The sequence below is a fragment of the Helicoverpa armigera genome, chromosome 21 (genome assembly GCF_030705265.1).
Source record: "Helicoverpa armigera isolate CAAS_96S chromosome 21, ASM3070526v1, whole genome shotgun sequence".
Lineage (NCBI taxonomy): Eukaryota > Metazoa > Arthropoda > Insecta > Lepidoptera > Noctuidae > Helicoverpa > Helicoverpa armigera.
In genome coordinates, this window is record NC_087140.1 from 7,462,127 (window position 1) to 7,474,194 (window position 12,068).

The window sequence follows — 12,068 nt, forward strand, 5'->3', positions numbered from 1 at the left end:
AGTGGCTGAGGTAGGGGTCCACCAGAATAGTAAAAAAATATATTTTTTAAATAAAAAAAATATATCAATGTACATTTATTTCCTGAAACATTTATGTAAAATAAGTTGAACGTTTTAACGCATTTCTTTAGTCCAACTGGCGATTAACCGTAAACTAAATCGTTGATCATAGAGGTAGAAGAGCTGGAATCTTTGCCGCGCTTTGACAGCAAACTTTTGACGTCATGTTGGTATTACTGTCAAATGGTCAAACTTCCGGTTTGAGAAAACGCAGCATTTTGTTGAGTTTTTAGAGAAACTTGCAGCTATTACGCCTTTTCTACAACAAAATGGATTGGCAATTAACGTGTCGGGTGTGTCTAGAAACTGGGGACATGGTTTCCCTCTTTGATTGGGACGAAAATAACGAACAACTTGGCGACAAGTACACCTTCTGTTGCGGCGTGGAGGTATGTAAAAATTACCACATCAAAATGGTTGCGATGGCCACCCTATTTGATTTTTTACTACAATAATGTTGCTATATTGGTTTATTTGTAGCAAATTTTGGGATTTTTCGCTGACATCCCAGAAGTTGAAATTATTTATGTTATTATTTGACTCGTAAATACCTCATTATATGGAATGATGTTTTATATTTTAGGTGAATAAAAACGATAGTTTGCCAACGCTAATATGCTTGAATTGCGTCGATCGGCTAACTTACGCGTATCAATTCAAGCAGCAGTGTATAACTTCTAACGATACACTCAAAGAATGTTTGGAAGAATTCAAAAAGTCTTCTGAAGCCGTGTCTGGAGGGAGCTCTGCCAATGGTTAGACATTTTTACTTATCATCAGCATTCATAAATGCAGCCTAATAATTTCCCGCCAAATTATTAATTCAGCTAGTGACAGACGCTATTTTGTGTTACAAATTAATTCTCAATAAGAAAAATATTTACTGCTCTCAAGAGACCTTCAATGTCCACATGCCTATAAGTACCTGTTTCCATACTGATTTCTATACATACAGTCCTACTCACTTGAATAAATAACCACAAATATATTTGTAAACAGTACCAACGGAGACAGAAACAATCACAATAAAGCAGGAGAATGGTCTGCTCCTCCAATATGAGTTGCCAGTTGAGCATGACCCTCAAGGTCAATGGACTCGCACACTGGTGAAAACTCCCAGCAGTGCCGTTGTTACTAAGGCTCCGGGGCCCAGGAAGAGAGGACGGCCTAGGAAATATCCTAATGAACAGGGGCAGATTGGTAAGATAGGATTTTATACATTTAAAATTATTTTAAAAAATGTGTTTAATTTATTCTATACTATACATATTAGTATTTTGTGTGTCTGAATATATTCATTAATTTTATGGAAAGTGCTGGAGTTAACATAAAAAAATATCATGACAAAATACTTCTTAAACATAACTTTAAATACATATTTATGATATATTCAAGCATACATATTCTACTTCTATCCATTGTCCATTTACATACTAGACTAATGTGATGTAGATCAGATTATTCAGATATACATAGATTTTTTTTAATTCAAAGCAAATGAAATACAAAATTAATTTGAATAAAACTGAATTTTTAAATTGAATTATCAATAAGTTCTTTCTCATTATGTATCATATTATTCACAAGCAATCTTACTTGTAGAACTCTCACCATACCAACGCAAGAAGCCTAAGAACCAAGAGAAGGAACCGGAAGCCCTGACCACACTCCTGGCTGCTGGCTCCCTGGACCTCAAGCAAGAGCCCATTGACAATGAGGACGATGCTTTCGGTCATGAGGGTGAGGGTCATCAGTTTAGCATTGGTAATATCCTTGTTTTTATTTTGCTTTCGTTCTATTTCTATTGTTTTATGGTATGGATGGACTGTCTGACAAAGGCGGGTGAGCTATACCTGAGAGTGTAAAGTTGATTTGGTCATTTTAGTTATAACAACAACCTGCTTGTTAAATACTGTTAGGCTGGAGCTAAGCTGAAGCCAATATAGTTGGGAAAAAGGCTTTGCAGATAATGAACTATAACTAGCTGTGACATTGCTTCCCATCGCTCAAATAGTCAATTTGACAACTGAAAATGGTTCAACTTACAATGTCTTTGTTAGCATAAGCTTAAGAGCGCTCAGTAGTGGTTGAGTTGCTGTTTTTCTATAAAGACAATTTTACTTGTACATTTACGCAAGTATGGCTCACTCGCTTTCGTGAGATAAAACATCTATAACTGAATACAGTGCTGGTAATATCTTAATTTTATCTAAGTCATGGTTTTGTAATTTAGTTAGTGGCACTTAGACATGCACTGTTTTTGTTCATAAATGTTACTAAAACATCTACAAATAATGCACATTGCACATGTTATTAACACCTAATAGAAAATTTGTTGTACCTATAATCCATTAATATTGCACATTGCACAGACTTAGTTTGTAATTTTTGTATGAAACTTATAACTTGCTTTGTTTAAAACAGGAAGCAAGTTTTTAATGAATTAACATGCATTTTCTAACCATTCCTTTTCATCTTAACCATCTTTTTTGCCCCTATTTTTTATTTGTTTTTTTTTTTTTATTAATTATCTAACTACTAACTATAATGTATATTTTTATTTTTCAGAATTCGGCAGTGCTGATGACGATCCTGATTTTGAGCCAGCTGGAGAGGAACAGGAATCTGAACCAGAAACTAAGGAATTGGTATTTATACTTTTTTTATATGTTGAACCATTTTAGCTAACTTTTCAGTATAAAAATAATTCACAATTTGAAATAGCTCAGCTCCTCTGGTAACTCAAATAGAGAAAGTGTTTTTTGTTTTAATAACACCATTACCTTCCATTACAATAGGCATGATGACAGTAATCAAAAATCATTAAAATAATATATTTATTAAATTAAACTTGAAGCTTGGAATACAAAACGCGCATTATTTCCTTTATTAATAATGTGATTAATATGTATTTTTATAAAATAAAATTACGAAATAAGGCAATCCGCCATGATATCTTGAACACCAATCAGAGCTCGTGACGTCATCTCTCAAAACAACTCGCGCGAAAGCGCGCGAACGTCACAATTCGTTATTGTGAACTTCCACTGCGATCTTTGTTTTTAATTAATTAATTGTTTATAACACGAGTTATGGAGCTCGGATTTATCAAGGCAAACAGCGCTAATTTGCCTAGAATTGATATCATAATGCTGGGAGAGTTTTTGGCATCAAATAAAGATTTTTGTTCAACTGAATTTAGAAATGTTAAAACTTCCATGTAAGTATACTAGTTTAATTAAAAAAACTTCCATGTACCTAAGTGTATTAGTTTAATTAAAAAAACTTCTATGTTAGAATCTAGAGAACTATGTAAAATAACTTACATCAAAGTGATCTTCACAAAAATAAAGTCGTACCCGGGGCAATATTGCTTTTGAATCTCGCCTTGCAAGTTTAAACCACTTGTTTCGTATTTTTTTATTGTGAGGAACGTACACAAATAACTTATCAGGAGTTGTTTTGGATGTGTTCCTACACTGGGGGACCCCACAACACCAATGCACTTTCGAATTCATATTTAATAACACAAAAAACTTAATTATTGCACGAGCGTTGTTTACTTGCGTCTAGTAATTTCAGTCGTGACGTCACAAGTGACGACATGACACTGACAAGCGTTTTCGCGCCGGATTCAAAGTGGACAGAGAAAAATGCAATTATTTGATAAAAAAACTTCGCATTTTCTTAAAATTAATAATTTTTCATATAAAATAGACGTATACCTACATCATACAAAGGAATTTAAAAATTTGTCATCATGCCTATTGTGCAAATATTTCAAATTCAAACTCCTTACATTTACTTCTTGTTTCCCAGAACCCGCCGCCCCGCAAGCGCGGCCGACCACGCAAGTCCTTGCAAGACAAGCCAGCAAAATCCAAACCTAAGAAAGAAGACGGTGAAGATGTGCTACTCAAGGAAACTATCCTGGCATTCTCCGAGCCCATCCCGGAACATATACTCAATCCAAAGCCTAAGAAGAAGTATCAGAATAAGAAGAAATATATTTATGAGAAGACGTGAGTATAGTAGCTACATGGCATAAATCTTAATTTCCAAGTAGCTATATACTGCAGGTTTCAATACCGGATTGATCAGTTGCTATGAGATTACAGATTGAATTTTGAAATTAGCTCCATATAAATTATGCACATTTACAAGTTGCTATTATATGTAAAGAAACTGTTGATACAGGCACTAAATATTGATTTAAACTACAACATAAATTTATCAGAACTTGGCTTCTATGAGATCTCAACACTTTTTACACGCTTTTTATTAGCTTCACCTGTATGTTTGTATGTTTGTAGGTTTGTAGGTTTGTATGTTTGTATGTTTGTTTGTAACCGACTTCTTTGGGCGCGATTTTGACCCACTTTAAACGGCCAGATTTCGTTCAAACTTTGTAGATTTATTGAGGACCGATGACAATACACTAATTTGATAAAATTATTCCATTTTAACCGACTTCCCAAAAAGGAGGAGGTTACACATACACATCGATTACTCCGAGGTTTATAGACCGATTTACGTGATTCTTTTTTTGTTCGACTTGGAATAGCTGCCAGTTGGTCTTATATTCATCAGGTCAGGATCTGATGATGGAAACCCTGAGAAATCGAGGGCAACCTTCAAAACTTGTAGGCATACATAGGGTGAAAACTTGACACTTAGGTGTACGCCTAAAAGCACTATTCAACTGTGAAGATTTGGAGCTGACCTGATGATGGAGACCAGAGAGGGTCGAGGGAACTCGACAACTGAATATGTAAACTACCTCGTGTTTGGGCTTAAATTATTTGTATTGACAAGACCTTTGCAACAGTGAAGGTTTGGAGCTGACCTGATGATGGAGACCAGAGAAAATGGAGGGAACTCGACAACTGAATATGTAAACTACCTCGTGTTTGGGCTTAAATTATTCGTATTGACCAGACCTATGCAACAGTGAAGGTTTGGAGCTGACCTGATGATGGAGACCAGAGAAAGTCGAGGGAACTCGACAACTGATTATGTAAAATACCTCGTTTGGACTTATATTCTTTGTATTGATGAGAACTTCCCACTTGTATGGATGTGTGTATGGATAGTGACAACTATTCGTATCACTGAAAAGCTTTAAATAAATAACCTTTTTACAAAAAAATTAAACCGAGTTCCCAAAACACTAAAAAGCAAAAAAAAAACTAATTTTAGGTGCATCGGCCTAGAAGTCGGTGGCAAAATTAACTTAGTAACATCCATTAGACACCGACTTCTAGGCTTTTCAATTTGCAAAATATGATCTTTGTTAATTTATATAATTTTCATCTATAGTCGATAAGGTAAGAAAATTAATTAAAATTTACTAGAATTTTTCTCTACAGTCGATAAGGCAGGACTCGATGTTAATTTTTATTTCCAATAATTTTATCTTTAGCCGTTTTCTCTAATATTGAAAAATTTTTGTATACTAAAGAGAATTTTAATTCTACAAAACAAATAATAGTTTGAAAACAAACTAAAAAGTAGAAAATAAATAATAGTTTAAAAAAACTAAAAAACACGCTTTTTATAGAAAAACGAACTAAAAAATAGGAAATAAATTTTAATGAATTTAAATTAAGAAAACAGTGTTAAAAATTTCAATGAATATAAATTAATAATAGTGTGAATACAAAAAAAAAATATTTAAAAAAAGCGTGGGGTGCTTTTTAAGATATTATCGAAATGAAAATCACTGTACTCATATCTGTCAATAAAATATTTATAACTATTGACACCATGCACCCCACGCTTTTTTTTAAATATTTTTTTTTGTATTCACACTATTATTAATTTATATTCATTGAAATTTTTAACACTGTTTTCTTAATTTAAATTCATTAAAATTTATTTCCTATTTTTTAGTTCGTTTTTCTATAAAAAGCGTGTTTTTTAGTTTTTTTAAACTATTTTACGATGGAAATATTAAATAGGACCTTTGACTTTTTTGGCCATCGTCTTTTTACCCCTTGACCATTTTAAAGCTTTCATTAATAACAAACTACCAATATACTAATATTAATTTCCCAGGCACACATGTGAGACTTGCGGTGCGTCGTTTACATCAAATGCTTCTCTACAGGCGCATATTCGACGCCATCTTGGAATCAAACCGTTTGTTTGCAGGTATGAAGAATTTTATGTTTGTTTATGTTACAATAATATTGTTGAGTTTTATCCATAATTATTATAAAGAAAATTGATTCAGATATGATTTTGTTAAAGAATTATTTTAAAATTCTACTAAGAAAAAAACATAGTTTCCAATACATAGTGATTTATTTAAGATCATTTATAAAATTAATAATTTTTCATATTAATGATTAATACGCAATGACTTTCTTATATCAATTGCAGTGATGTATTTATTCTTTTATTTATGTGTCTTTGAGATATGGGTGCGGGTGGGGCCTTATTTAATTATCATTATTTTTATATTTTTCCATTTTTTTACTTTAAACACCTGCGCCCATGTTTTGTCGGTCGTTTCAGCACGCGCTGTTTCAATGTTTAAAATTTAAATAAATTAAATAAAACTCTCAAAAGAACGCACCCGCACCCGCCTCTCGAAATTTTAATAATAATAACTTTTAAAATATTTCTTTTATTTTATCATTATTTTTTGATTATCATCGACTTGTATTGTAGATTTTATACTGAACAGGTTTATGATGCACACACGTAGTGAGAAATTATCATTTTCCCTTAGAGTATCAATTTGTCCTATAATACTAAATTCAGTTGAAAAATGTAATCACCACCCTCTCTCATCTACATCTCTTAATTGCTTGATGTTTAGCACGATATTAATAAATAAATTACCCCAGTCACCATTTACCACACACATACAATGTGCACGAATCCAAGAAGTGCTAAGCTAATTTGTAAAGTCCAATTTTAATTTTATCTATAGCATATTAACCTGCCCGCACCAAAACTTATACACTTGTGTTTCAACTATCCTTATCTTTCTATCAATTTAAGAAGAGACTGAAGAAAAAATAAGTCATATTTCAAGTCACTGTCATATCTAACCATTCAAAGAACATTTTACGTATAAAAGTGTAGACTTAGACCTATTATTTTTACAAATAAAATCACGTCAATTATAATATAATTCGTCACGTAGTGTGTTCAAAAACCACATCCAGTATAAAATCTAAGATCCCTCTTTACTTAGCGTGTGCGGGTACGCGTGCGTTCTGAACATGGAGTTGCGGCGGCACATGATGCGTCACACGGGCGTCAGGCCTTACAAGTGTCGCGTCTGTGATCGACGCTTCGGAGACTTTGGAAGTCGTCAGAAACATGAGAGGCGAGTTTCTTTTTGTTTGGAGGGTAGTTTGGGTGAGGTTGGTTGAGTGGTGGAAAAGTTTAGTTAAGCAGAGGTTTAGTGCTCCTTTGAGTCTCGCAAAAGTAGCTAAACGTAGGCCTATCTGGACTTGAAATGATTTTTAACCGACTTCCCAAAAAGCGGAGGTTCTCAATTCGACCGTATTGTTTTTTTGCTTCGATTCAGTTCTCAAAATTATGACCTAAGGATGTTCCCAATATGCTATACTATCTGTTGTTTTGGTTCCTAGATATAGGAACTTGACTATACTTGTATGGGGCTAATGTCAAATGCTTATCTCTAGTAAGTAAATAAAGAGATAGATAGCATATTGGGAGCCGTCGGGAGCAACGACAGAAGTGATTGAACACTCCTTTTAACTGTGAATTAACTGTGATGCCTAAACTTTTCCACCACTAAATTACTAGCCCCAGACTACCCAACGCCACCAAAATACATTGAAACAGTGCCTGCATAATCTACAACCAATAAGACCGGCAAAACAGGGTAATTTCAACCTTAACACATACAACATAAGTACCATTGACTAGTGTATGCGGCTTCGCTTGCGTGATGCGGGAGGCGTTGAAACGTCACATGCAACGTCACACCGGAGAGCGGCCGTACAAGTGCCGGATATGCGATCGACGGTTCGGAGACTATGGGACTCGGCAGAAACATGAGAGGTGGGATTTTGAACTTTATTTCTCTATAAATAAGGTGCAGATTGAGAAATGTGGTAGTGATTTGGTGGCAATGAGATCTAAAGAGAGCACAGGTAATGTATTTTCTAGTTTAATACATACATCATAAGTACCATTGACTAGTGTATGCGGCTTCGCTTGCGTGATGCGCGAGGCGTTGAAACGTCACATGCAACGACACACCGGAGAGCGGCCGTACAAGTGCCGGATATGCGATCGACGGTTCGGAGACTATGGGACCCGGCAGAAACATGAGAGGTGGGATATTGAGATTTATTTCTTGAGACATAGGTGCAGATTGAGAAACCTGGCAGTGATTTGGTGGGGCAATGAGATCTAAAGAGCACAGGTAATGTAATTTCAACGTTAATAATAAAAATATAAGAAGAAAAAGCCTGCCTACATCTTCAGTAAGTAATTAAAACTTTATAAAAGTAATTTGAGTATTGTTCATGTAATAAAAGTTGAATTAGTTAAATAAAAATACATACCTACTTCTTTACATTATATCTAATTGAAAAGATTGAATCTATTTCAATAAACTGTTAAGCATATACAGTTTAGCAATTTATACCGTTTTACACTTTCCCAAAATAAATGATATTTTCTTATTTTTCTGTGTTTTAACTTAAAAATTAAACCAACAGGTTACACATGGGTGTCCGTCCGTACCAGTGCTCGTTGTGCGGAAAATCCTTCACGTACTCTTACGTGCTCGCCAACCATATGCTCACTCACACCGGGGAGAAGAAATACTCGTGAGTATTATATTTGTTAAAAAATAAATAAAAAATATAATAATAGTAGTGTATTGAACTCATCAAGTTACTCAGGCTAAACTTTAGGCTTAGTGGAAGAACAAATTGTGGGATCCTTAGAAATAATTAATTCTTGAATTTTGACTGTGTATCACTTTTAAAAATAAAATAAAAAACGTTCTGTAATTGAGCTACAGTTTATTAATAGCGTCTTCATAAGTACGGTTGTAAGTACAAAGTATGTACAAAGGCGATCTTAACTCAGACTTGGGTTCTCTAACAGCAAAGCGATTGAAAGAAGTCGATAGCGATAGGGTAATGAAAGTACTACGAGTAACATATCATAGAATCTATTTCTTTTTCCACACATGACACAGTTGCGGCCCCTGCAACAAGAAATTCACGAAAGCCCACCACCTAAAGTACCACAACAAGGTGCATCACAAGGAGCTGTACATCCAACAGCAGCTTGAACTGGAAGCTAAGAAGATGCGCCAACAGATCAACGTGTCCGGCCTGTCCGGGGTCATCTCCGGACAGATTGTGGATGGCACTCTGCAGCTTATACATACTGGATCTGAAGGTACATTATTATAACGACTGTGGACAGTAGAAAACTTATCGTATGCTTAGCCTTTCTTAACTATCTTGGGGTTGGCTGCCAAGTCTGACCGAATGCAGCTGAGTACATAGAGCAACTGCCTCTCTGATCTCTGCTCAGGTACCTGTCAACCCGATACTTCTTGATAAGACCCGCTCTATTTCTTTCTTTCTTCTTTCTTTCTATCAAGCATTGCTTAACTTAACTGAGGAATTTAGTGGCGGACTGCCCACCATTGATCTTTTCAAAAAGTACCTACTATAAGTACTTAATTGTCATAGAAATTAATTAAAATTACACTCAAACATTTGATTCATTAGATGGTGGTGAAGAAACACAAATGCAGGTAGTGGAGGAAACTGAAGATGGAGGGAATGATTCCGAGAAAGAGACTGATCGCGCCGTCGCCGGCATGCAAGCGGTAAGTTATAAATACATAGCTAATTAATACGCAACTTGTTAATGTTGCTTATCAATCGTAAAACCTTATGCTTGAGAGATAAAGTTGAAAATTAATTAAAGAAATTCAACATATTTAAGTAGCTTGATGTGCTGTAGTTTGTAACATTAGCTACTGAAAAGTTGAATAAATTGCAATTTTCCTTTCCATTCTCCTTATTGCATTTTTTGGTTTGCTTTAATTTTATTAATAAACAAATATTGTATGCAGGTTGTGTTAGATGCTGAATTCTGCATGGACGACGAAGTGAAAGCGGAGTGAAATAACCATAGGTAATATTAATTAAAAACTTAGAATAATAAACACAATTATTAAAATCAAAAACATTTTTTCTGTTTATTCAACATAATATAAACATGACGACTTCTCTATGTATAAGGATGTTATTAAGTCCACGTGAATGACCAAAATATCGATATTTGCGTTTCACATCACTATTTATCGATGTTAGAAACGTCTAGATGTTATCGATTAATGTCGATCGTGAGGGTTTAATATTACCCTATTAATGTTTAACTGTTAGAAAACCATAATACTAATATTCCTACAAGGAATAAAAAGTACTTTAGGTATAAAATAATAAAACCTATGGCATAATTATGTCGAAAAAAAAAGTGTGTATTTAAATCTTTAAACCGGATGTAAAACAAAAATGTGTATAGTAATGTTTAGACTGTGCAAGTTATCATCTCATGATATTAAATTAATATTTCAAAATGTACAAATAATCTCTATTTAAAAATTAGATTTCGGGCGAGATGTATGTGATATCTATTTTGGAATAGAGATTCATATTTCATGTTCATTTGCATAAAAACCGAATTATGTAAAAGTTTAAAATTTTATGATAGATAGATAGATATCTACATCTGTAGATTTATCCATAAAATCCATGAAATATTTCTGATTATTATTTCGATGAAATTAGCCAAACACAAAATATGTAGTCTTGTCCAATAAGTATGTAAGTTGTTAAATTCGATATGTGTAGGTTTCTATATAATAGAATCAAAACTATTCAATTCATGTTTTCTACCCACTCTTTAATATAAATAATTCAAACAGTAAGAGCACTAGTATTAATATGAAGTAAAAAATAGTAATAGTTTACTAATGAAATAGAGAAGATGTAATAAGGTTCAGTTTACTTTTCAAGCTGAATACTAAAACTGAAGCCAAACCTTGAATTTTAATATATATTCTGATTTCTACAACATTCATAATTTAAAATTCTTTGAAGTATAGTAAACTTATTATGATTTTGTAGTAAAAAATAAAATAAACTGTAAAATAAAGAAGACTCGGAATATTATTGTAAATAGTAACTTTAATGATCACTTCATCAGCGTTATTTTATATTTACTTATTTTTAGGTACCTATTAGGAACTAAGATACCGGCCTTTTCATACTATGTGTCTCTGGTGATATAACAAGAAATGCGAAAATGACGTTTAGGCTAATTATTGGTATTTTTAATAGAAATGCCACGAACAGTTATTTGGCTGAATACCGAATATTAAACGAAGCCGCGGTGCCGAATATTCAGGTATCTAAAGTCCCTAAAAATGGGGACAGAACATTATTTTTTAAGATTTATTTATCATTTCCTGGTAGTAGTAGGTATAAAGGTTGTTTTGGAAATAGGTAATATCCAATTGTTGGCTATCGATAAATGTTTTCATTTATCAAAACCGTAACTACATCTTATTAACACATCTTATTTAAAACGGACCTCTGGTTGATTTTAAATATTAGTATGTTAATTTTAATTTTTTGTTAATTGAATATCTTTGCTAGTAATCTTTCGAATAATTTTTTCATAATTTACTATTCGGTATGCGGCAGAACAGTTTACAACATTCGTGACATCTCTAATATTTACCGTCTTGTATATTTGTTCGCCTCAATATCTATATTAACACTAGTTTCTGTCCTTAGATGACAATGTATATGTTTAATTACTAGTTGATTTTTATTAATTAATTTATAATGTAAGTGAGCAAGAGAAGCTATGTAATGTGACATGGTTTTAGTATAATATGTTAAAAACATAATATGTTGATGCTATTACAATTCGTTCGAAATGGATTCTAGGATTATATGAATAAAGATCATGGAACATGA

General features: G+C 33.4%; 1 protein-coding gene across 3 annotated transcripts; it reads left to right on the forward strand.

Moving 5' to 3' along the window:
- Nucleotides 1-151: 151 nt before the first annotated feature.
- Nucleotides 152-12,068, forward strand: LOC110373595 (zinc finger and SCAN domain-containing protein 31). Of its 3 annotated transcripts, none has more exons than XM_049849263.2 (12): nucleotides 152-449; nucleotides 644-815; nucleotides 1,060-1,260; nucleotides 1,663-1,800; nucleotides 2,629-2,708; nucleotides 3,880-4,082; nucleotides 6,118-6,213; nucleotides 7,268-7,402; nucleotides 8,772-8,882; nucleotides 9,260-9,465; nucleotides 9,804-9,904; nucleotides 10,154-12,068. In XM_049849263.2, the coding sequence occupies exons 1-12, from the start codon at nucleotides 330-332 to the stop codon at nucleotides 10,202-10,204; spliced, it is 1,614 nt and encodes a 537-aa protein (XP_049705220.2). In that variant the 5' UTR covers nucleotides 152-329; the 3' UTR covers nucleotides 10,205-12,068. The 3 variants fall into 3 exon arrangements, with proteins under 3 accessions (XP_049705220.2, XP_049705218.2, XP_049705219.2); XM_049849261.2 differs by having other exon boundaries at nucleotides 153-449; nucleotides 1,663-1,824; XM_049849262.2 differs by lacking the exon at nucleotides 7,268-7,402 and adding an exon at nucleotides 7,972-8,106 and having other exon boundaries at nucleotides 153-449; nucleotides 1,663-1,824.

What these genes read in the sequence shown, in the direction of transcription:
- LOC110373595 (XM_049849261.2), top strand. Translation starts at nt 330, where the DNA reads ATGGATTGGCAATTAACGTGTCGGGTGTGTCTAGAAACTGGGGACATG. An exon ending in TGGAGGGAGCTCTGCCAATG is followed by an intron (nt 816 to 1,059) that starts GTTAGACATTTT and finishes ATTTGTAAACAG; the next exon opens with TACCAACGGAGACAGAAACA. An exon ending in ATCAAACCGTTTGTTTGCAG is followed by an intron (nt 6,214 to 7,267) that starts GTATGAAGAATT and finishes CTCTTTACTTAG; the next exon opens with CGTGTGCGGGTACGCGTGCG.